The sequence below is a fragment of the Panthera onca genome, chromosome A3 (assembly GCF_046562875.1).
Source record: "Panthera onca isolate mPanOnc1 chromosome A3, mPanOnc1 haplotype 2, whole genome shotgun sequence".
NCBI classification, from domain to species: Eukaryota; Metazoa; Chordata; class Mammalia; order Carnivora; family Felidae; genus Panthera; species Panthera onca.
Window position 1 is genome coordinate 119,415,693 of NC_138341.1, and position 25,826 is coordinate 119,441,518.

The 25,826-nt window shown below is 47.0% G+C and overlaps 1 protein-coding gene across 2 annotated transcripts in view; it reads left to right on the forward strand.

Moving 5' to 3' along the window:
• DHX35 (DEAH-box helicase 35) overlaps positions 1–25,826 on the forward strand; it is a 65,223-nt gene that overhangs the window by 32,454 nt on the left and 6,943 nt on the right. For both annotated transcript variants that reach the window (XM_060617592.3, XM_078444074.2), the window contains 11 exons: positions 1,387–1,499; positions 2,702–2,798; positions 3,667–3,825; positions 5,725–5,935; positions 10,224–10,348; positions 13,079–13,133; positions 16,562–16,657; positions 18,460–18,554; positions 20,461–20,538; positions 22,045–22,174; positions 24,313–24,394. In XM_060617592.3, the coding sequence (XP_060473575.1) occupies positions 1,387–1,499; positions 2,702–2,798; positions 3,667–3,825; positions 5,725–5,935; positions 10,224–10,348; positions 13,079–13,133; positions 16,562–16,657; positions 18,460–18,554; positions 20,461–20,538; positions 22,045–22,174; positions 24,313–24,394 (1,241 nt within the window). The remainder of the gene's footprint in view (positions 1–1,386; positions 1,500–2,701; positions 2,799–3,666; positions 3,826–5,724; positions 5,936–10,223; positions 10,349–13,078; positions 13,134–16,561; positions 16,658–18,459; positions 18,555–20,460; positions 20,539–22,044; positions 22,175–24,312; positions 24,395–25,826) is intronic.

A 25,826-nucleotide genomic window follows, 5' to 3' on the forward strand; every position in this document is an offset into this window, starting at 1 on the left:
TCGGTTGTTTGGGCGTCGCTTGCAGCCTGCCTGTGCTACATGCACATCATCGGACACAGGAGGGCTGAAGTCCCTTGAAGGGAATTTATCCAAAAGGGAAGTGAAGAATGGTGCCCTGTGGTTCTTCATAGCAAAACATGGTCCTTTGCTGGCATGAGGCACTTGTATGTCTGTGCCGACTCTTCTCAGACACAACTTTGAGGTCAGCGTATAGCATCCCATTTTCTGTAGTTCAATCCGGTCGACTGTAGAAGAAGTATTCCTCCACGTGCACTCACTCAGTACTCGATGCCGTCCTCCGTGCGCCCCCGGCTCCCGGGCACCAGGAGCGGGCCGCGGCATGGTTGGCAAAGATAGGCGGGGAAGTAAAGGAGGCAGGACTTGTGATCACGTAGGCAGACCTCCCAGGATAATAGAAAGGGATGCCCAGCCAGGCCTCGGGGGGACTGGGATATCACCGGCAGGAATCAGATGACACACTCCACCCAGCAGGGTTTCCGTGTTCCTCTGCCGTCGGCACAGCCACTTCCTGTCTGGCACTCGCTCCCCTGCCAGCTTCTCTGTGTATCTTGGGTCATGTTCTCCGAGAGGGGATCTTCAGTGGTGCCTCCCTGCTGCATCTTTGGCCAGAGCTCTCGGGCCAGGCCTCCCTATAGACTGCCAGTCTGGTGGGTCAAGTGCCCCCAAGGAGGACATAGCCGCCTTTCCCGGAGAAACTGCCAGGAGCTACTTCTGTCCGCTGGGTGCTGTGGGAGGGCTCAGGTGTGTAGCGCGTGACCTCCCCCATACGCAGTGTTGTGCCCGCTCCCACAGGGCATGGAAAGACGAGGAGACACCGTCCCTGCTTAAAGTCTGAGAAGGTTATCGTAAATAGGTATCCGTAACCATGGTGCCAGGACCATACCTGGTGTTCATGGAGGTGTAAGTTTCCTCTATTAATTGATAACCTGTGTGATCACATATGTGCTTTCCAGATCGGCCCGACTTAATCTGTGTTTAATTTGCATCACACCTTTTGACCCAGTTTTCTGTTAAATAAAATACAGAGGATGAAAATAAGATAAGTAATATCACAGCTACATGTTGACCCAGATCCATTAGTGAATAGTTTTGAAATCTTCATTATTTTTTATCAAACCTTAGTAGAGTCAGTCCGTCATTGAAATGTCATTCCTCAAAATTGCAGTAATAAAAACACAATTTTTAGTAGTTATTTTATAACCCATAGGCCATGTAATATATATCCAGTCTCTTCTACCCAGCCCCTGCTCTTCCAGTTTTATATTATTTTCTTTCTTTCTGTGAGTTACTGTGAATCATTTTTTTTTTTAGAGAAATTAAGTTTTGTTTTGTTTTGTTTTGTTTTTTGTTTTGTTGTTTTAATAGAAATTCCGGGATTTCTTTAATCAAAATGAGACCAGTGACCCAACGAGGGATACGTGCGTGATCCTTACAGTAGAAGGGCGAACATTTCCAGTGGACATCTTTTATCTACAAAGGTTTGATGACCCTTGCCTTTTTAATGATGGTCGTCAGCAGACCTGGCCTGTGTTGTGGAACGAGAAGCAATTGCATCCGCTCCCAGCCCCAAGGGCAGTATGCCAGGCTGGGGAGAGGGGCATGTTTCGTGTCTCCTGTCACTGGCAGGATGTTCTGGAGCCCTGTCGGTGTCGCTGCTCAATGCGTTTGAACTCTTGACACCGGTGGGCAGATTCCTGGGCATCTGTGGTCACGGTCTCAGTGGGAAAGAGCCAAGGGGTAATGAGATTACAGGGAGGAGGCCTGGTGGTCTTCAGAACGGGGGTTTCCCAGGCTGCCTGTCTGCGAGAGCAGCAGTAATGATTTGAATCATTTGTTTCTTTGCTCTCTTCATCTTTGCAAGAAGGCCTGGTTGACATGGTTGGGAGGAGCCCCCTTGGATAGGAAGGGTGCATCCTAATTCCTACACCTAGTCACCGCACAGACGAACACCAGGAGCCTGGCGCAGTGGTTGATAAGGCCAGAGCTGGGAGTCTGACTTCTGAGTTGTTCTCGCTGGACAGCGCATCCATTAGCTTCGAGTACCCCACTCAGACTTGCTGCCAGTGATCAGGAGGGAAGATAGAAAGAGTGTGGAATTTAGCACTGGAACCATAGCCCTCAGTTTTCACTGACCAGCCATCTGTGCATGCTAAAGATAGCACATTTATTTGCATGAGTTTTTATTTCTTTGCAGGTAAAGCTAAGAATCATGGTATCCATGTAATTATGGGTTACTTTTTTTTTAATGTTTATTTTGAGAGAGTGAGAGCATGCGTGTGTGTGTGTGTGTGTGTGTGTGTGTGTGTGTGTGTGTGTGTGTGTGTGTATGGAGAGAGAGAGGGAGGGAGGGAGAATCCCAAGCAGGCACCACACTGTCAGCACAGAGCCGACACAGGGCTGGATTTTAGGAACCGTGAGATCATGACCTGAGCTGAAATAATGAGAGTTGGACGCTTTACCTGACGAGCCACCCAGGCGCCCCTATGGATTACTTTTGAATGCTGCCTTAAAAAAAAAAAAGGAAAAAAGTGAATGACTATTTTATTTATTCACATACTGTTCACCTGCCAGGCAGGCCCAAACTAACTTTCATGAGGTTTTGCTGCTGGATTATTAGGCTAATTAATCTATAATTGATGAGCGTGTCCTAGTGATGAATTTATCTCCTACGTCTTTTCAGTCCTGTTCCAGATTATATCAAATCAACTGTAGAGACTGTGATGAAAATTCACCAGACAGAGGGAGATGGAGACATACTAGCATTTCTTACTGGCCAGGTAATTCCACTGGAATTTTCTCTGATAAACAGACATGTTAAGGCAACACCAAAATTAACACAGGGGCGTGTTCCTTTACTTAACTATTCATTTCAGATTTTATTGTATCTTGTGATTAATTAATTGCATATAAAATTGTTTGGATTGATGTCATTCATCTACCGACTGGATTGTCAGGGAATCATTAGCTCCCGCCTGTTCTATCTGCAGAGGGTTCAGTGTATTTTAAATTTATTAGTTGGTTCCAAAGTAAACGAGGCAGTCAGCGGGCTGTTGTGCTAACCGTGGTGAAATGCTGTGTTAGGGACCCTTTGTGCATGTGCGTTGGCTGCTGTATGCCTTTTTCCCGGCGACACCACCCCTCCTGGGGTGGTGAGCGGGCACATCCCTGGAAAATCACCTGAACAAGCCCCACTGCTCACTCAGGGTTGGAGCACTGTTCAGAACCACCCTCCAGCCGTAGTCTTTTCCACTGTCGAACACTTTCCACAGTACGGTAGTCCTTTCTGGGGAAAGCTTGTAGTGATTTTATGTGTCACAGCTTGTCCACATGTAGGACGTGCTTTGTTTACCACAGTACTTGAAAGCCGAGTAAAATAGTCATTGTTTTTGTTGATTGGGAGCTCTTGTATTCACTGCAGATAGTATAGATGTCAGTAATGAACCTGACAGTTGCAAATTTTCACCCCATAGGCACCACTGTTCAGTAGCATTTGATTCAAAACCGCCCCAGAGCAGAGTGTGCTCGCCCTGGGAATCGTGAATCCTACCACAGTTAAAATTCCGGTCCTGAATTAACATTTTCTTTCAAAAATGACGTGCTTCAAACTGATCTCGGGTTCTTTGGTTCCTGGTTCGATGTTTTTAGGAAGAGGTGGAAACGGTCGTGTCTATGCTAATCGAGCAGGCTCGGGCGCTAGGGCGAACTGGGATGAAGAGACACCTCCGGGTCCTGCCCATGTACGCAGGACTGCCTTCCTTTGAGCAAATGAAAGTGTTTGAAAGGGTGTCACGCAGCGTCAGAAAGGTAAGACTAACCCGCTGACCAGGGCCTTGGCAGCCATCTGTGATGGCTGGGAAGGTTTTTTGTTTGTTTGTTTGCTTGTTTTTTAATGGAAGTGAAACTTGGTAAGACTTTTAGGTCCAGGTTTCTGTGCAGTAGATCTAAACGCACACAATAAATCACAATGAATACGGCGTTCAGAAATCTCTAAAGCTGCCCCACAGAAGGATCACTGTGACAGCAATGATCAGAACAAGTGACTCCTCTCTGCCTCTTTTCTGTCTGCTTAATATTGTTCCCTATGGCACGATACTGGCTTGCCTGACGTGAGTGTCTTAGTGAATCGTGTAGATGAGTTACTACAAATGGTTTCTAAACCGTTTGTTTTAGGCATCAGCAGTTAGCCTATGGAGCCAAGTTTAGATCAGTTAATTCAAAGTGTGGTTTTAAAAATATTTAGCCTGGAAATTGGGGTGGGGAAGGGTGTGGTGAGAAACATGAGTTGGAAGGAACGAGTAGGCGGCCAGCCTGTGTCCCGCTCGTTGTCCCCTGGGCCTGGCTCAGCTTTCCTTCCCAGAGGACGAGGAAGGCCCAGACCTGGCCTGAAGCTGGCTTGTTGTAGCTGTTTATCAGCAAGCGGATGGTAGAGAACACGGTGGGTGAGGGCTGGTCTGAGGATCCACTCCCGATTCTGACCACTTGGGAGAAGTTGCCCAGCCTCCTGGTCGTTGGGGTGGAGCACCTCAAGCCTGCGAGCCCGGGGACTGTGGCCAACCAGTCAGGAGACCTGGACTCTGTGCCTGAGCTACTCGGAGCCTGGATGGGTTTCTCAACCTCAAGGCCCAGTTTTCTCAGCTGCGAAGCATAAATAACAAGAAGTTTGGGTAGGTGGGTCTCTAGTATAAACTACTAAGTGTGTATTTTTACAAAACGATAGATGGAGAAGTGCCTTTGAAAGGTTCTGAGTGCTGTTATGCATGCTCCTTGCTGCTTCACATCTTCCAGGGGCAGTGCCTGGTGCACTTAGAATAAAATGCCAGCCCTCCTGGTGGCCCAGAGACTGTACGCGATCTGGTCCCGGCTGTCCTCCAGCCTCCTCTTGTACTTCCCCTGGATTCTAGCCTCCCTGGCTGTTTCTGCTCCGAACTGTTTCTTCTGCCCGCATCTCCAGCAGGTTGGCTGGTTCTCGTTACTCAGGCCTCAGCCCAAAATCTTCTAGAGAGACTTTCCTTGGCCATCCACAGTAGCGTACCACGTTATTATTATTTAACACATAATGAGCACTGCACCCAGTAATGCTGTGTTATTACTCTGTTGCGTTTTCTTCGTAGTATTTGTCACTCTCTGAGGTTGTCTGCTTGTTCATGCTCACGGCTTCTTCACCCAGACTCTCCCACGAGGATGCAGACTCTGGGAGAACAGGGGCCCTGACTTTCTTGTTCCTCGTACATCCCTAGCACCTTGAGCAGTACCTGCAAGAGCACAGACAGATTCTCAGAAATGGTTCGAATGTGAGCAAATAAATGAATAAGGATGTACAAGGTGGTCATTTCCTTCAGTGATGCAAAAGGCAAAAACTAACATTCGTTGAGTCTTTATTATGGGCCGAGCACCAGGCTGTAAGTACTTTATGTATATAGTTCGCACTTGATCCCCTCCACAGCCCAGGAGGGGTGGATATTACATAGGTGAGGGACTGTGCAGGAGGGCAAGTAACTTGTCCAAAGTCACACCTTAGGCAGATTTCAAGCCCAGGGCACACTGACCCTAAAACTCCTGTCCTTTCCAGTCTATTAAACTGCCTCGTACAGATTCTACACTGTTGGAAATATCTTCAGTAAATCTTGTAGGATTTTGAGTAGTTTCTTAACAGTGAAAAGATCTAAGCAGCTCTTTTTTCCTCTTCTTCCTGTGGGGACCCAGGTGATTGTAGCCACCAATGTGGCTGAAACCTCCATTACAATCAGCGGGATTGTGTATGTGATCGACTGTGGCTTCGTGAAACTCCGAGCCTACAATCCCAGGACAGCCATTGAGTGCTTGGTGGTGGTCCCAGTGTCCCAGGCATCAGCCAACCAGCGCGCAGGACGTGGCGGCCGCAGCCGTTCGGGAAAATGTTACCGCCTTTATACAGGTTAGTGTGGCTTTCCTTAAGGGTTTTTGACTTTCTCATAGTGAAGCCTGAGCACTGGAGAAGATCACGCGTTTTCCCTAATGGGCAGAACTTCGCATAAAATCCAGACCCCCCTCACAAGGCCCTCTGCCCTCGGCCCCTGCTGCTTTCTTGACTCTAAACTTAGCACATTTTTGCTACTGCTCCCATCGGCCAGAGCGAGCCCATGAGTCAGCAGTTATTTGCCGTCCCCGTTCCACCCTCACGTCCGGGTGTAGGCCTGCCTGTGGCCGTGTGACCTTGCAGCCTGGGCCTCATGTCTCGGGTCCTGTCTTTCTTACCTTTTCCCTCAGCTTAATGTGCTGCTTTCTTGTTCCGGCATCCCTGATTCCTGTGAGGCCTCACACTGGGTTCCATCTTTACCTCTGGTTCAGAGCGTCTTTGCAGAGCAAACATGGCAAGCTCTGTCCTGAGACCACTGATGGAAACGGGTAGTTGTTCCACTCCAGTCACCAGGCTAGACTCTGAGGGAGCAAAATAAAATTAGGATAAAGACTGTCGCAGCCCTCACGGAACTTTCTCTCCAGCTTGAAGACAGCCTTGCCTTCGGCGGTGATATCTCTACAGCTGCTTTCTCTCTCTGTGCTGCCTTTTTGTGGGCGATGGCACCAAGGTTTCTCCCAGTTGTCCAGACCTAATTTTCACACCATTTTTAATTCTCTCCTGTGTCCAGTATCCATCTGCACTCATTTCCCAGATCAGGGCTTTTGTCATTTGTCTCTTCTTTCCTTGGTAACCATCCCCCTTGTTCAGTCCTTGATGTTATGCTTTCTTGTAGCGAATGTTGACGGGGGACCTGCTGTATGCCAGCCATCGTGCCAGGGTTTGGAGATCCAGGCCTAGGCGAGGTGTGGGCTGCGGGCACGTGGCGGACAGCCAGGGGGTAGAGGCAGCCCCTGACACAGATTGGCACGTCACGGTGTGATAGGGCTGCCGTAACGGGATGAGCCTTGGAAGCAGAGAACAGGGAGTTATCCCGCTGGGGAGGGCTTCACGACTGAGTATTTGCACCTGATCTCACTGGCTGCCCAGTGGTTATCCAGGTGAAGGGATAAGCACCAGGCAGAGGGAATGGAAGGTGCAGGTACTTGGTGTGGAGGAAGCGAGTAAGGAGTGTTCATGGGACGTGGGGAGGCGGAGCCTGAAGCCAGAGTGGAGGGGTCTTCCACCACTGAAGGCATGAAGGAAAGGTTGGAGAGGAGAGGACTGAGCCTGAAAGGATCTGGAAAGTTAGGAGAAGAGAAAGTTCCAAGATACTTGAAAATAAATGTATTGAGGTGGAATTCACATTACATAAATTTAAGCATTTTAAATCGAACGGTTCAGTGGGATTTATTACATTTATAGTGTGCCCCACTGACTCTGTCTGATGTCCGAATATGTCCATCGCTCCATACCCATCAAGCACTTTCTTCTCATTCCTCCCTGCCCGCTGGCAACCACCAGTCTGTTCTGTCTCAGTGGATTTTTCTGTGCGGGATATTTCCTATAAATGGGATCATACGATATTGACCTTTTGTGTCTGGCTTCTTTCAGTTTAGCATAATGAATGCTAAATGTTTTCTGGGTTCATCTCTGTTGTATTCATACTTCATTCTTCTTTTTTTTTTTAATTTTTATTTATTTTTGAGGCGGGGGGGAGAGAGAGCGCATGCGCATAAGTGGGAGAGGGGCAGAGAGAGAGGGAGACAAAGAATCCAAAGCAGGCTCCAGGCTCTCAGCTGACAGCTCAGTGTGGGGCTTGAACTTACAAACCGTGAGATCATGACCTGAGCTGAAGTTGGACCCTTAACTGACTGAGCCACCCAGGCGCCCCAGCACTTCCTTCTTTTTTGATGGCTGAATAATATTCCATTGGATGGATATACCACAGTTTGTTTATCCATTCATCAGTTGATTATTTCGGCCTTTTGGCTTTTGTGAATAGTTGCTGCTATGAAAATGTGTGTTTTGAGTACCTGTTTTTAATTCTTTTGGACATAAACCTGGGAGTGGAATTGTGGGGTCATATGATAATTCCATGTTGAACTTTTTGAGGAACTCTTGTTATTTTTAAAGAAGGAATGACCCGCATTATCTCGTGCTCCAAAGAAGTGAAATCGTAGAATGCGGACTGAAGATAGGCAGGTAGATTTGGTTGAAAGGTCACTGACTTCCTTAGCAGGAACAGTTTCAGTGGAGTGGGGTTGGGTAGGGTTCACCCGACAGAAATGGGGTGCGTTAGCATCCAGCCTAGGCTTTTTTGGCTAACCGGCTTCCAGATGCGCTTTCACAGAATGTAGCCCTGAGCAGAGTGCTCTCTGCTCAGACCCTTCACTGTTTCCCAGAGCCCTCCAGAACTTGCCCTCACTTATGTTCTGCCACGACCCACGTACCCTGCTCTGCCCCGCATCCGAGCTGAACTGTGCTCTTCCCGAACATACCTTCTGTCTGTCCACGCCCATTTCTCATACTTTTGATACCTTTCCTTGGGTTGTTTCCTCTGCCCGGCAGATCCCCCTTATCCTTCAGATCCTTTCTCAAATGGCAGCTTCCTCATGAAGTGACCTCAGATGCTTCCTCTAATGACTGTGCTTCCTCCTTCCCTGAGCCTCCATTTTCCTTCAGGAGGACCATTCACTGGGACCCAGCCTTGGAGTTTACTGTTTCCGGTCTCGGTGCCGGCCCTTTCATATCACTGAAGCGTCTCACAGCTGCTCCTGCAGCTCCTGGCCCAGGGCCTTGTGTAGTCGAGTCCTCAGTGGAATTTAATTGAGTGTCCTTGACCTCTTGGGAAGCACCGCTTCCTGAGAGCGGTATCTCAGCAGGGTTGTCTCGTATCTGATAACTTTGCTGTCCCTTGGCCAGCAGTGTGCTTGGAAAATGGGGTTATCCTACCAAAAGCTGTCCCCAAATACTCTTGAAACCCAGAGGGAGGATCCCATTTGGAACTTCCTGTTGTCACCTGTTATTCTGAACCTTCCAGCTAGACCTGTGCATTTGGCAATCTGTATCCATCAGTCCTCAGAATATTGGTTGTTTCTGAAAACGTTTTTGAAGTTCTTTAGGGATAGTGCTGTTTCTTCATGATACCTTTTGTTGTTGTTTTCTTTCCTTAGTTAACCAAAGCCTTATGATCTGCATGGAGGTTGGGTGAGCCTTGTGTTAAAGAGGGTGTGCGTAGTTAAAATGTTGACTGATTAGAGGGATTTGTGGGTGGAGCATGCTGTGTATAATCCAGAAGCTTACTGAATATATACAGAAGTGATTTAATCCCTTCCTCCCTCTTTTTCCTCCACCCTGTTTGTCAGGCTTTTATTAAAAGGCCTCCCAAAGCCTCTTCCTCCCTACCCCTCTCCTGTGGCTTTCCATCTTGGCATCACCTTGTGCTTTTTCCTGTCGGTCACCTTTTGTCGCTGACGGGGCATGTCAGCATTCCTTGATCTGTTTGGGGCAGCATCAGATTCTGAGTGTGATGCATGCCTGGCCCGTTGGTTTTAAAAGATAGATTTGGACGATTTTTGCCCTTTGTAAGATTTGGTCATTTGCTCTATTGTGGTTACCGTTTTGGTGATTTGCATTGAGATTGTTCTTGGCTGATATGTACAGTTCTTGCTTTCTAGACTTGCTGCAGCCCAGGCAGAGGGTAATGGTGCCTGGGCACCAGTAGGGATTCAGCAAGTACTTGTTGCTTTGATTAATGTTTTACTGGCAAAAAGCACATTAAAAAAGGCTCTAAAAGTAAAAGGACAGACTTTTATAAAGATACTCTCTCTCTCTCAAAAATAAAAAAGAGGGAGGGGGTCTCCTGGGTGGCTCAGTCGGTTAAGCGTCCGACTTTGGCTCAGGTCATGATCTCACGGTTTGTGAGTTTGAGCCCCGCATCGGACTCTGCTGTCAGCACAGAGCCTGCTTTGGATCCTCTGTCCCTCTCTCCCCGTCTGCCCCTCCCCAACTTGTGTTCACACATTCTCTCTCTCTCTCTCTCTCTCTCTCTCTCTCTCTCTCTCTCCCCACTTCCTCCCTCCCTCCCTCTCCCCCTTTCTCTTTCAGTAAAAGGTATATTGTTTATAAAGATATAAACAGCTAAGGTATTTTTATATAGAGTGGTCTTTTCTAAATATGAAACAACTTTGTTGTGTGACATCCTAGGCATCCGATCCTAGAATCTTAAAGCCTCTTGTCAGAGACGAAAACCTGTGCCTCGGGCATAACGATTGCATTTGACTGTGGCATTTGACCCCAAACAGTTCTGATTTCCTATCCTCAGAGGAAGCCTTTGACAAGCTGCCTCAATGCACTGTCCCTGAGATGCAGCGTAGCAATTTGGCACCTGTCATCCTCCAGCTGAAAGCACTAGGGATCGACAACGTCCTCAGGTTCCACTTCATGTCGGTAAGTCCTGCTCTCTGTCTGCATGCCCACTGGTGAATGTCAGGACGTCAGATAGAGCAGAGCACGTCACTTTTCTTTTTTATTTCCCCTTAGCTCATGCGTCGTGTGTCACTTTGCACCAGGCCCTCGCAGGGTATGGGGGAGTGGAGGCAGACGGCAGACGCAACGTCCTGTACTTGTCTGCTGGGGGGGAGACAAGTAACTGATTGCAGTGCGTGGGCCTGGTGCTCTGAGAGACCAAGGAAGGCCCCCGCCCTGGTTAGTCGTGTGTGAAGTGAGACCTGAAAGGCAAGAAGGATCTCAGCACGTGGGAGGGACGGGAGAGCCAGGACAGCCAGCGTGTGTGGGCCTACGTGAGGGAGCTTGACAGCTGGGGGAGAGCTGCAGGGACATCCTTGTGGCCGATCTCATTCCGGATTATTTCGAGACAGGTTTCCAGGAGTGAAATTATTGGGTCCAACGGCCATAGCCATTTTGTACATCCTTGACATGTGGCCAGATTGCTTTTATGCCTGAAGTCCGGTATTGCACGATGCCCACTCGTGGTGCCTTCATCATGCCGTTTTGTTTTCTTGTAGAGTCTTGCTGATTGCATTGGTGGCAGGGAGGGAGGAAGGAAAAATAGCTGTACCTTAATATTTGGTTTCTTAAAAGACAGTTCAAAAAAATTTATTGTCCACTTTATATTTCTTCCGAATCGTTAAGCCGTTTCTCTGTTAGAATTAGTGTCTGTGGTGATTTTTAGGAGTCCTTTAATAAAGACATTAACCTTTGTCTGTAGTATTTCTTGGAAATGGTTTTTCCAGTTATTTGTATTTTACTCTTTTTTTAATTTGTTTTTTAAATGTGCAGACATTATAAATATTTCCATAGTCAAGTCTTTCTGTCTTTGTCTCTACGATTTGTTTTGTCGTTCCTTTGCTTATGACACACTTCCTCGTATCTAGGTCAGTTAATAAACATTCAGTCATGTTTTCTTCCTGAATTTTTATGATTTGAAGACTTGAATTTTAACTCTGTTCTGCCCCGACTGCATTGTTGTGTGACAAGCCTGGGTTCCCGGATGATAAAGTCCCTGATGGCATATACATGTCATGATGAACTAGGTGAATGAAGGAATAGAAAACGTCAGCCTGTGTCCCAAAGAAAACAACTGTGTGTTCACCATAAATATGGAAAAAACGCACGCTTTGATTACTGGTGTGTGCAAGAAGTTATAAAGAAAAGATAACAGTACATGCAAATTAGAAGCTTAAGAGGAACCTCACATCTAGGATGAAAGGAATATGTATTATGGCAGAAATGACATATCAGCACTTGAGAAAGTGCAAAGAGTTTTCAGGCGTCCTTTGGAACTTGTGAGCTACCTGCTGGGGAAGGAGCCGAAGGAAAGGAGGCAGCAGAGTGCGTGGACAGTGGAAGCTTACCCGTGCTTCTGTGGGAGACAGATATGTGCGGACTGAAAGAGCTGTAAGGCACCGCTTTACGTTAGTTAAATGATCCCATGAAGCAAGATGGTAAAATCCAAAGCTGGCACGGTTTGGGACAGCAGTTATATACTCCCGTTTGAGTCCCTGAGGGCTCTCCGACATTATCTAAGGAGCCTTAGAAATGCCTGGTATTTCTTCACAGGGAACTTTCTGCTGAAAAAATAATTCAGAAGAAGAAAAAACACTTCGGTGTATGATCATGTTTATAGTATCATTGTGTATCAAATTTTTAAGTAGAATAATGAAAATCATAAATTTGTGGACAGTTGAAGAATGAGGAAAATACGTATAAATTCATCTTTCTTGATTTCTCTCTGGTTATTTTCTCCTGAAACTGTGTTGTTCTTTTTTTTTTTTTTTTTTTTTTTTTTTAACAATTGAAATCACAGGGTACATGTAACTTTGTATATTTAGCAGTGTTAATTATGTAGCAAAGAACTGGAAACCAGTCAGTTGCGCAGGACTAAGACAATTGCTTACTTTACAGAGTATGACCTTGTCGGAATATTATGCAGCCATCCAAATAATCAGGGTGAAGTTTCTATGGGTGAAAAAACACAATGAAAACAGAAAATCATACAATGAGAAAAACAAACTAAAATTATACATAAGCAGTCCTTCCAGCTATCTTAAAACATAGTGTTCACATACGGTCCCAAATCAGATGAGGCCAGAGAGAAATACTAGGTGTGTGTAGTTAGGTGAAAATACGAGGGATGTGATTCGGATTCAGAGAATCAGACTGAAGGTCACAATAGCAGCTTTGCTTAACTTCAGATTGCCTCGCATTCTCTGTTGTTTTCAGCAATTCAGATCCCGCCTCTGTCATTTGCCCTCTGTAGTCAAGGCCTGGAGCCGGGCTCTGGGTGGTCCAGGGTTGGCCACCGGGGCTGCTGGAATGGAAGGTGGAGACCATGAAGTAAAAAAATCAGAAATGTCCGATGGGAGTGGAGAAAAACAGGGAGGTTGTTCAAGATAGGGAGCCATCGCTCCTGATGGAGGGGAGCGTGGGGAGCGCTTCAAGGGGCAATGTTTAATCAAGCTGAGGTTGAAGACCGATTAGCACTAAGGATGCTGAGGAGAGAAAGGACACCTCAGGGGGTGCTGACATGAATAGAGGCCCGGAGGCCGGGAAGTATGGGGCACGTAAGAGGGAAGAGCGGCTTTGAGCAGGAAATAGTCACATTTTGTGTCTGGTACCCGAAAAAATTAACTTAGGAGGATTTTTATGTTTTTACAGCCCCCTCCAGCACAGTCGATGGTTCAAGCATTGGAGTTACTCTATGCTCTGGGAGGTATGCCTGTCTCATCCGTGTTCTCTAATCTGTTTACTAATAGATGGTATTAGGTAGGTTGTATTCACACTAGGGCTCTTAGTGTCTTTAGGAGTGGGATTGGTTCTCCCCACATATACAATCCTTTTAATAACGCTTAAGCTTTATTGAAATAAAAAAGGTGGGATCATAATTAATAGATGAAGTCCACTTATGACAATGAATACCTAAAGCATGTCAGTACATCAGAAGTTATTAATAACCATCATTGGAGCCACACTCCTGAAAGACATCTAGAAGATTGCCTACCAGTATTTCAGGTGTTACCTCTCCAGACCTTTTTCTCAGTCCCTGCACTGCATCCTGAAATCTCAGGCTCACTATTGTCTCCCTCTTCCCCCATCATTCCATTCTTGGAGTTCCCTGTGGAGAATTGGGTTGATGACCAGCCTGTGGAATTCTTTGGGGGCAAGGAAACACCATGTTATCGAGGAACCTCTATTCTCTCGTTTAAAAATGTAGTGTTGGAGGGGCGCCTGGGTGGCTCAGTCGGTTAAGCGTCCGACTTCGGCTCAGGTCACGATCTCGCGGTATAGGAGTTCGAGCCCCGCGTCGGGTTCTGTGCTGACTGCTCAGAGCCTGGAGCCTGTTTCAGATTCTGTGTCTCCCTCTCTCTCTGACCCTCCCCCGTTCATGCTCTGTCTCTCTCTGTCTCAGAAATGAATAAATGTTAAAAAAAAAAAAAAAAAATTAAAAAAAAAAAAATGTAGTGTTGGAGCCTGAATGGCTCAGTTGGTTAAGCTCTTCGTCTCGGCTCAGGTCTTGATCTCTGGGTCACGAGTTCAAGCCCCATGTTGGGCTCTGCGCTGGATGGGAAGCCTACTTTAAAAAAATTAATGAAAAATAAATAAATAAAAATGTAGTGTTTATCTTAAGATAGAGAAAACTGTAGCCTGAATTCATCTGTTCAGGAAGTACCTACCTTTTCTATGAATGTTGCCCCAAGTGAGCATAATGTCTGGTATGGTAGTGAGTTTCAGTAGAGGTTTTGTCCTTTGAGATTGTTTTGTTTTTAACATCTTTATTGAAGTATAATTCACATACTGTGGAACTTACCCATTTAAAATGTCCAGTTCTGTGGTTTTAGTATATTCACAGGGTTGTGCAGCCATCACCCCACGTTTAGAACATTTGGAACAGTTTTATCACCTAAGAAAGAAACCCCGTACCCACTCGTGCTCACTCCCACTCCCTGTCCCCTCCTCCTCGCAACTGTCCTAGGCAACTGCTAATCGAATCTCTGTCTCTGTAGATTTGCCTGTTCTGGACATTTCACAGAAGTGGAGTCACATATATGTGGTCTTTTGCGATTGGCTTCTTTCATTCAGCACGATGTTTTCACGGTTCATGTATGTTGTAGTGTGTGTTGATAATTCATTCCCTTTTATGGCTGAATAACATAGCATCGTGTGGGTTGGATATACCAGATAGTATCCTTATCCACTGAGCAATTGATTTTTGTACAAATACAAAATTTTTGTATTTTTGGCTAATACAAATAATGCTGCTCTAAACCTTTGTGTGCTAGTTTTTGGTGGACATTCCTACCAGCCGTGTATGAAGATTCCACTTGCTTCACATAATAACATTCGAGCAAGTTGCCAACACCTGTTATCTGTGTTTTGTGTTATAGTCATCCTCATGGATATGAAGTGGTATCTTGTGGTTTTGATTTGCATTTCCCTAGTGACTAATGACGTTAAGCACTTTTTCCTGTGCTTATTGGCCATTCGTAGAACTTTGGAGAAATGTCCATTCAAATCCTTTGCCCATTTTCCCTTGGGTTATTGTCTTTTTATTATTGAGTTGGAGGAGTTCTTTATGTATTCTGGGTATACGTTTCTTATCAGATCTGTGATTTGTAAATACTTCTCCCACTCAGTGGGTTGGCTTTTCACTTTTCTTGATGGTACCATTGGTAATACAAAAGCTTTAAGTTTTCACGCAGTTCAGTATACGTATTTCTAATTCTGTTGCTTGTGCTTTTGGTGTGTTAACCTAAGAAACCATTGCCGACCCATGGGCATGGATATCTCTTAGGTTTTCTTTGAAAGGTTTTTATAGTTTCTAGCTCTTACATTTAGTACATCTGTGACCCCCCCCTTTTTTTTAATGTTTATTTTTTTGAGAGAGATAGCTCAAGCTGGGGAGGGGCAGAGAGAGGGGAGGACAGAGGATCTGAAGTCGGCTCCGTGCTGACAGCAGAGAGCCCGATGCGGGGCTCGAATTCACCAACTGTGAGATCGTGACCTGAGCAGAAGTTGGACCCTCAACTGACTGAGCCACCGCGGTGACCCTGTGATTTTACGGGTTAATTTTTTTGTATGGGGTCCATCTGTATTCATTACCTTTATGATACTTCTCTGGGAAGGAATAGCCAATGACTGATTTAAAAGATCGTCAGTGATTTAAAAGGCCTTTGGGTGGGTCTTCCTCGCGTCAGCCCAGGGAGAGTGTGAGCTGGTTTCCATCCCTTGTTCTCAGGCGTGTAGTAGGAACCCGAGAGTCGGCTTTCCTGGGATAGTCTGTAACGAGTATGAGGGAACACTGACTACATAGTTTTTCATCTGGCTTGATTTTCCTCCAGTCCAACAGAATGGAAGTTAAAATTATTTTCTCTTTCTTCACCTCCCTGAATAAGCTGGAGAAGGCAGGGGGAACCACCTGACTTAATTAACAGTCACCAGCCGAATTACCACCTTTCAAGAGATGATTACATGGGAACAGAAGAGAAATTGCCTTTTCTGTCTTACTCTGAGCTCTGCAGCTCACACTCTCTCTGGGCCGGCACACCTTGGGAACAGTCTAAACGGTAGTAAAATAATAAATAGTCACCGTCTCAGGAATCCAGTCCCTGTATATTGGCTAGTGGTGAAGAGACAAGGAGGGATGTGGGGAACTGGGACCCGCCCAATTCAGGAGACTGCCCAGGAGGCAGTTGGATAAACACTTCTGGCGCTGGCATCCAAGAGAGATGTGGGCAAGTGTTCGGCTTCAGAGTCGCTGGCCTTGTACTTGCTCTCTTACCACGGGAGGAACAGACGGTGCAGGATGCCATTCTGGGACATCTGCACTTGAAAAGAGCAGGCTCTGGGGTGGGTGATGGGAGCGGGAAGGAGGGGAGGCTGCAGGGCCCTTTCCCTGTAATTCAGTCCTTGAATAGAAGCTGTTAGAAGTCTCTGTTTTTCAAAATTGGGTCTTCAGGAGCCCAGAGGGGATCTTTTCTTCTTTTACTGTAACAGCCGTCCGGTGTCAATGGAGTTTGGTAGCATGATTCATCTTTTGGGTATCTTTTTTAGCACATATCGCCTTTTATTCTCTCGATAACTACATCTTCCAACACAATGGTACGTGCCTTCTGATTTTCCTTGTTGTTGTTCTTCTGGCAGGTCTGGACAAAGACTGTCGCCTCACTGAACCGCTTGGCATGAGAATAGCAGAGTTTCCTTTGAATCCCATGTTTGCAAAAATGCTGCTTGAATCAGGTAGGTGGAGACGGACAGTTCTCATTGATTTTGTCACCAACTTCTTCGACTTTTGTGCACCCTGGGGAAGAGGGCACGGAATCTTCTGAGGAGCGAAGGAGCTTTCCCATGATGCTGTCTGATGTGGGGCATGTTGTTAACTTGGGATTCAGTGTCTGTCATCATTAATTCAGCAAAAACTTCTGTTTCTTTTCTGGGGGCCTAGACCTAACGCCTGACCTGTTTGAAAAAAAAAACAAAACCAGAGAAGTTTTTTTCTTTTTTTTTTCATTATGGTAAAAAATACATAAAATTTACCATTTTAACCATTTTTAAGTGTACAGTTTTGAGGCATTGAGTACATTCACATTGTTGTTCAACCCCTATCACTATCCACTTCCAGACCTGCCAGAAGAACTTTTTCATCTTTTCAGACTGCAACTCTGTACCCCTTAAATACCAACTCCCTATTCCCTCCCCTCCAGCCCCTGCAACCACCTTTCTCCTCTCTGTCTCTATGAATTTGACCGTTCTGGGAACCTCACTTCCGTGGAACCCTACAGTGTCTGTCCTTCTGTGACCGATTTAGTTCACTTGATGTACTGTCTTCCAAGGTTCATTCATGTTGTAGCATATGTCAGAATGTCCTTCTTCAAGGCTGAATAATATTCCACTGTGTGTATGTACCATTCATCTGTAGAGGGACACTTGGATGGCTTCCATCTTTTGGCTGTTGTGAATAGTGCTGCTGTGAACACGGGCACACGAGCATCTGTTTGAGTCCCTGCTTTCACTTTTTTGGGGTATATACTTTACAGTGGAATTGCTGGGCCACCCGGTAACTCTATAATTTTTTTGAGGAGGCACCGTACCGTTTTCCCCAGAGGCTCCACCGTTTTGTATTCCCTCTCCCAGCACACGAGGGTCCCAACTTCTCTGACGCCTTCAGATTTTTGTGAGATTATGAGTTAAGTTCATAAGTCAGAGATCTTCTCATTGTACGTCAGAATCATCTGGAGACTATAGTTTCTGTGTTTCTCCCCCCAGCCACCATCCCCGGTGGGAAAGGAAATAAGAATTTTTCTTGCCTTTGGCTAGCTTGTGCACTCACTAGGAATTTGCAAAGCTGTATTTCAGACTAAGCCAGACTAAGCATGGTGGGAGTTAGCTATACTTGTGTTTAGGAGTGCCCGGATGACCTCGGGCTTACACTGAGAAGCGGGACTCTTAAGTTTGGGGTGGGGGGGGCGCATATCGGTCGTGAGGCAGGGAGCTGTGGGAAGGGGGCCGGGCAGTGCAGTTTGCTCTCACTGTCCAGTGCCCTGAGGCATTGATTGCCACAGACCCAGTTTCCAGGGCAGGGTGCTGCCCTGGTCTGCGTGTGCCTTGAGCTTGCCAGGTGGGGTGGGCCCTAGCGAGAGGGAGGCCACCCCAGAGAGGGTATAGGAAGAGAGAAATCACAGAGGGGACACAGCCCACACACTCCCTGCTGCCCCTCTGTTCCCTCTTGGGTTTTGGCCAGGATCCTCTGTCCACATGGGAGTAGGGAACCGGTGTGGAGCGGACCTGCCCCGAGTGATGCGGCCCCCTGCCCTCCCGCCCCCTTCAGCTGCCGAGCCCAGAGGCTGTGCTTTCTCAGAATCCTCCCAGGCCTGCTTTCACCGGGGCCACATACGGGACGTTAAGTTCAGCAGGGGAAAGTGTTCATGTGGAAATGTATGACTTTGGTTGACACTGTGGTGTAAGGAAAATAACAAGATGTCTTTCACTTCTCAGCGACACAATATGTGTTTGAAATCAAACGTGCTTTTTTTGTTTTATAGGAAATTTTGGCTGTTCTCAGGAAATTCTAAGCATTGCAGCCATGATGCAAATCCAGAATATCTTTGTGGTCCCCTCAAACCAGAAGTCTCAGGCAGTAAGTTCAGCCTTTTCCCCAAGCCATTCCTACCTAAGTCTTTATTCTGGGCTTTCCTTGTTGAAAGGACCCCGGAGCCACCGATGACAGGGCTGTGCAGATGGAGTCTGTGTGCATTCGCAGTGTTTGCCTGACATTGTGCCTCATTCCGTTGTATCTTCGTAAACCTGGAAGGTAGACACCGTTCTCACCATTTTTAGAGGTGGAGGCCCAGAAAGGTTAGGTAACTCGTCTGTGATTGCACAGCCATGGGGCAGTTGCCTTTCACAGTCCAGAGACTCCAGTCTTACCTGTGTCCCGCCGACTTCCCCATAAGGGAGACGGGCCTTCAGGCTGCTCCGGGACAAGCCGGGTGGCACACACTAGTGACGTGATGAGTCGTGCCTAGGCACAGCAGGCTGCTTTTGGTGGAGGGGCGCTCCGAGCCCAGGAGATGGCAGGGCCCCCCGCCTGAGGCCCGGCACCAGACAGCACTGCAGGAGTGGGTGCTGGGGAGACTGGGGAAGTCAGCCCCTGGCGGTGAGGCGGGCCAGGTGAGGTTGGGATGGTTCCTGCGGGAAGAGGCCGAGAAGCGGCCGCCCTGCACACACGGGAACTCAGCTTGGGTGTGTGCCGGGGAGGAGAGACTTTCTTATGGGCTGGTGTCCCCTTCCCTGACAGTCGTGTCATATGTTGTAAAGTTTGCCTGTCCCTGTGCCTGGTGGTTATGTCCATTTCCTCCATTGTTTTTTTGTTTGTTTGTTTGCTTTTCTATTATCTTTTTTTTCCTTTTTTTCTTTTTATTTATTTTTTTTTAATGTTAATTTCAAAGGACAGAGAGACAGAGCGTGAGCAGGGGAGGGGCAGAGAGAGGGAGACACAGAATCCCAAGCAGGCTCCAGGCTCTGAGCTGTCAGGATAGAGCCCGATGCGGGGCTCAAACCCACAGACCACGAGATCATGACCTGAGCTGAAGTCGGATGCTTAACCGACTGAGCCACCCAGGCTCCCCTGTTTGCTTTTCTGTTAATCTCACGCTCCTCCTTCAGAACAGGCAGACTCATTTCCAAGGTGAGGAACCTGAGGTCCTGACCGCCATATGTCTGAAATGGCAGCACGTCCCCGTGGCGGTGCACCCCCTCCGCTGCCCTGCTCTCCTCTAGCGCTTCTTACCACCTGCTCTAGTATATGTTTGGCTCGTTAACCTGTTGGGTTTTTGCTCCCACCCCTGTTTGATTCACTGTTACATTCCAAGTGCTTAGAACAGCGCCTGGCCTCTGGTGGTGCTCAGGAAATACCAGTCAATGAAGGAATGGATGGAAAGCAGGGAGGCGGGTAGGTAGGTTGGTTAATTATGTGGTATTTGAGGCAAGGAGAAAATTGTGCAGATAAGTGTATTTGTGAGCTCAAACCTGTATCGTACGTGCTGCTTCTTGAACTCCCGGGAGCAGGGTGGTGTTGCCCAGGAGGTAACAGAAAGGAAAATTGAGAGATGGGGTCTGAAAGGATCGTGCAGCTGGTGATAGCCCACAAATACAGTGTCTCCCACGCGCCAGACAGCTGCCCCCGCCCAGCCCCGTAGAATTTACGTTCTAGTGGGGGCTGGAGGGGTTCTTCTGGAAGAGGTGGTGTTGACTGCACAGAGGAGGAGAGAGACGAGAACGCTGACATCTGTCTGACATCTGTGGCCGGTGTTACAGTGAATCACCTTAATCCTACAACAGTCTCGATGGGTTTGATACCCTGATTTGACAGATGAGGAAGTTGAGGAAGAGAAAGGTTACGTCACTAGTCAGGTTTTCAGGGAAGGCAGAGCTAGCGTCGGTGCAGACCAGGTCTTTCTGACTGTGCAGGCCATGAGCTGCTCACCCCGTGATGTTAGCTCCCGGTACAGGAGGCTCACAGGAGTCAACTTTGTTCTTTCCAGATGCGAGTGCACCGAAAATTTGCTGTGGAGGAGGGTGATCATCTCACTATGCTCAACGTGTATGAAGCGTTTATCAAAGTAAGCACAGCTCCCACCTGAAAGGCCCCTCCACCCCACTCGAAGTGAGCTAGGAGTGGGGAGTCCAGAGGTTCAGTTTATAAAGGAATGACCGAGAGACCTCCTATCTTCCTATTAGATTACTGCCAGGACTTCTGATCTACGGGCGGGGCCCCTGCCAGAGTCCGTGGTGCGCTTTTGCCTGGAAGAACGCACGAGTCGCCCTGGCTTTCCCCTGCCTGGAGACGTGGCCGGCTGGCCGTGCCCCTCCAGGGCCCGCGCTCTCCCTACTGCCTCACACCCGCCGGTGATGCTGGTTCGCACTAGCTGGCATCTGAATACCAAGTCCTGTTCTATTTTCTGCCAAATAAGCGAGGCCCTGAGTGGCATCTCCAGAGCTGTCTCTGGGCGTGTGAGATGGCGTGACAGGCCGTGGGTGGGAGGGGCGTGTGGTGAGGACCCGTGTCTGTTCACACGCCGTACCCATATTTAGCCGTAGGTACTGTTCATTTTTATTGTGTTTTTCTGGAATATTCTTAACATTTTGTAAAACTAAGCAAATAATGTGGCTTGAAATTGTCACTAAAAACCGCTGAAAAGCTGTCCTGACAGCTCTAAAGCTGATGAAAACCATAAGAAATCTCTTATATATAGGAATGGGTGGGAGGGGGAAATTAGATGCTTCAGGTTTTCAGTATCTTGTATCATTTTCTTAAATACTTTCTTAGAAGAGGAGAGGTACTGAATTTTTGTTTTGCCAGAGATCTAAGGGAGATTATTCAGTTAATGAACAGTCTTCAGAAAAGCCCCATCTCTTAACTGAGATCATGAATTATGAGTTACTTCAGTTAGAATTCGTTTGTACCGGCACAGCGTGCCATCTGCAGTCTGAGGCTCCCTCAACCAGGGGAGGGCGAGCACAGGTCTACACCATCGTCGTGCGGAGTTGCCTCCGAAAGTCTGTGAATTACATCTTCTTATGTGAAACATCGTCCTTTCTGGCTTACGGCATAATTTCAGACATAACATTCCCACGGCAGTAACTCAGTGTAAGACATAATGATCATGCTTAGGAATGTAGAATAAAATTAAGCACTGTTGATAGAAAAATCATACTTTGGGGATAAATAATAATAACTTGCACATTATTTCTAGATTGGCAAGTGCTGCTCACCTGTAGTCTCGCAGATTGATAAACTCGGAGAAAGTTGACTTACAAAGTTAATTGACAAAGACCCACAGGGAAGTGGTTCTTTCTGATAATTCGCCACCCGGGTGGGTATTTCAGATAGGAAACAACTGCTTGTCAGCACGTTCTCCTTTGCCCTTGAGCGCAGGGACTGAGCTGGAAGAGCAGTCACACGGTGCACGGTGGTCAGCGCCCGTTTAGGGAGGTGGGGTCGAAAGGGACCCGTCGGCACCGGAAGCTCTTGTCCCCATGAGGAAGCGGTGCGCCTCGCAGCTTAGCCGTGGTCGAGAACTTGTCTGTGTGTCTCTCACTCACCCTCTGTCTCGGTCGCCCTGCAGCACAATAAAAACTCTCAGTGGTGCCAGGAGCATTTCCTGAATTACAAGGGTCTTGTCAGAGCTGCGACAGTACGAGAGCAGTTGAAGAAGCTTCTTGTCAAGTTTCAAGTGCCCAAGAAATCTAGCGAAGGTAAGAGCAGGCCACCTCGCCAGGGGACGCCCCGTTCTCTGCTGCTCACTCACACCCCTGGACATGCTGGTGTGGTGCTGATGTGCGGCACGGGGCTCACAGGCATGTGTCGGTGAAAAGCTGAGCGTGTAAAAGTAGCCTGTTTTTTCTAAGAAGGTCCATTTTTATTTCTGAGGGTTTTTTTTTTTTTTTTTAAGTTTATTTATTTGTTTTGAGAGAGAGAGAGAGAGGGAGAGAACATGAACGGGGGAGGGGCAGAGAGAGAGAGGGAAAGAGAGAGAATCCCAAGCAGGCTCCGCACTTGTCACACACAGGGCTTGAACCCACAAACCGTGAAATCATTACCTGAGCTGAAACCAAGAGCCGCCTGAAGTTAGTTGATCTAGCGCCTGTCACTTAGCAGACAGATGACAGCCTTACTTATACATCTGTGTTTCCTAACCTGTTTTTCATTATCAACCCCTCAGTCAGGAGAAAAGTTACATTAAATTAAAATTCTTCCTGGTGGCGCCTGGGTGGCTCAGTCGGTTGGGCGTCCGACTTCGGCCCAGGTCATGATCTCACAGTTCGTGAGTTCGAGCCCCACATCGGGCTCTGTGCTGACAGCTTGGAGCCTGGAGCCTGCTTCAAATTCTGTGTCTCCCTCTCTCTCTGCCCCTCCCCAGCTCCTGCTCACTCTCTGTCTCTGTCAAAAATAAACAAACTTAAAAAAAAAAAAAATTAAAAAAAATAAAATAAAATTCTTCCTAACGAGAGAAGTTAAATACGAAGGAGAATAAGATTCTGTAAGGTAGGGTTGAGCCTTGGTGGGCCATAGCCATTGTAATATCTAAGATTTTCCCCCTTCCCTGCCCCCAAGAGCCCATTTTCATCCCTTTGGAAGTGATGTAAACCTAATAATGAGAAGAATGTATGGTCTACATAGAAATTTCTTTTGGGCAGCAGTTGGAGAGAAGAGACTGAATCTTGGATCAGATTGTGGTTAGAAATGTAGATTTGAGATTTATCAGTTCTGTGCTGAGGAACAATAGAGAAAATCATGGAAACACAGTAAATTACACATTTGAAACTTCTAGATGTTAAAGAAAATGCAAATAATGAAAATATTTTCAGCAGATCTAAGAGATAAAAAATTAAAAAGCTTATCATAGAATGAGTTCCTTTAACATGCTCCAAAAAAACACTAGTTTCCAAGTTGATAAATGGGCACAAGAACAGAAAACTCACAAAAGAAGAACTACGGATAGTAATTGATAAACATACAATAAAAGAAGGGGTGCCTTTTTGCCAAAACATTGCCGGTAAGAATGCAGTGAAACTGACATTGTTCTGCACTGTTGATGGCTCTGTAAATTATACCACCTTTTGGGAACTTATTTACGGACATACTGTATTTCATTGGCTCTACGATGCCGTCATTTGTAAGGCATGCTGTTATTTTATGTACCACTAAGAAAGAAAAAAGTACTGTCACGTATAATTACAAAATGCTGTCCTGATTTCAGCGAGTTAAAGGGGAAAAAAAGAGTGAGCCTTAGAATGAATGAAATACCGTATGTCATAAGCCACCTCCGTGACCTTATGCTTTGCATAATAATTTGGAATGCGTCCTGTGGACATCATCTCATAAATGGTCAGGCTGTATCCTTGGAAGATGATCACTGTAGCAATACAGATACCAATCAAAATGGAACATTTGGAAACTTGCAAAGAATTACGTGCAGTAGCTCATAACCACAGAAATAACGTTGTGTCTTGCGGAAGAAACGTTATTCGCACAAGATTGTCTCCTAAAAAGGAGTTTTTGGTCACTGGCCAGCCTGTGGTGTGCTCTCTTGGGTTCTGGTGCCCAGCCTTGGTTGGGTCATCCTGTGGCCTAGGAAGGTTGGGGCATCCCAAGTTAAAGGGACAGTTCAGCGTGCTTCCCTCAACGGCCAGTTGTGGGCGGGTGGGGCCTCCATGGATACTGCCAGGGCAGGCATCCAGCACCGGGAGGCATGGGGCTGGGGCTGGTTCAGGACGGGGTTTCAAGGAGGCTCGAAACAGCCTTGGGTGGGGCCTCACAGCACAGGCCTGAGCGGGCAGAGTATAGGGCAGGCCGGGGGCTCACGCATCACTCTGTTTGCCACCTTGTACAGGTGATCCGGATCCCGTCCTGAGGTGCCTTGTTTCGGGATTCTTTGCCAATGCAGCAAGGTTTCATTCCACCGGAGCTTATAGGTAACTAGTACCTTGCAAAGTCATTTGTTAAAGGAGAAATCTTAAAAATGACCCAGCCCCCTTAGAAAGCTGATGTGCCAGCAAAGTACAGAAATTAAGTTAAATAAGTTGTCTTTATCTGCCTGCTTCCAGAGGTCAGTTGAGATTAACTACATAGCTTTAAGCATAATATCTTAACTTCACGGAAATGATTCCCAAATATTTAGCCCATCCATAGGTTGTAGAAAGATGACAATTACAAGCCTGGAGGCTGGAAATGTTTCCATTCTAATAACAGAATAATACAACCAGAAGGGACTATTAGAGACTGTCTTTCCAGGAGAAGCTCCCTTGGCCGTCGGCAGTTGGTCTCTAGCGATCTGGGGGACCGAGACCCCGGCCTGCCCTGATGCACCGTAACTTTGGTCTGTGGGTGTTGGCAGGTGTTTCTTCCGGCGCTGGATCTGCCTGTTGCCCCAGACCACATCCCGTTTCTTGCAGTTCCACTTTCTGGGCAGAAAATCACTGGTCGCCGACACCCTCCTAATAACCTCAGAACCTCGGCCGTTCTGCTCCAGAACTTCACCGGAACCTGTTCAAAGTACATCTGTTCTTTCAAACGGGAGCAATCCAAAGGCTTTCTCCCCGACTTTTCTTTGCATTTCCTCCTCATACTATTTTGTCATTACCCATCTTCCCTCAGAAAATACTCTGTTCCCATTCCCTGGGGGGAGGTCAGCCACGATGTTCCCTCCCAGACACCGGGCTTTGTGAGCGAGCCCAGAGTTGCACTGAGCTCTGGCAGCCAGGTCTCTTACATCTGCTATCCTAGTAGCTGACTGAGCCCCTGCCCTTGACATTTACCTGTGGTATGTTCTATACCAGTTCCATACTAGTATGGCCAAGTTTTCTAGCCCGTGATCAGTGTCCTGATTCTGTTGCCCGTCATGATGAGCTCCCCCTCCCGGCACTGAGTTGTCCATGTTGGAGGCAACTCTGGGGAGGCCTGTGAGCTTCTCCAGTGAGGCCTGTCATTTTGTTGTCATTTTGATTGTCCCACCTGCCTCAAGGGTATTAATAAGCAATTTCTACCGGTATTGAAAAAATTCTTTCACTGGAGTCCTCAACTAAGGGCTTCATAACAGGGTTTAGTGGTCAGTCAGTTCCTCTGAGACAAAAGTTCAGTGTCAATGAGCTCAGGCCACCTGGTGGCACAGCCAGGACCCCAGCATGTTGGTTTATTACAGGTCTGGAGAGGAGCTCACCCATGGTGCTCGAACTGCTTGCCTGGCACCCACAGAAACACTCCATAATTAGGGTTTGGGTGGCAGCATTCTAACGTGTTCATGCTCTCCTGTGATCGGATCTTACTGTTGTGTTTCTGTAGTTATTTTTTTAGTTAAATTGGATCAAATCCGAGTTGGAATTTGAAATACTGTCTCAGAGAAATGGA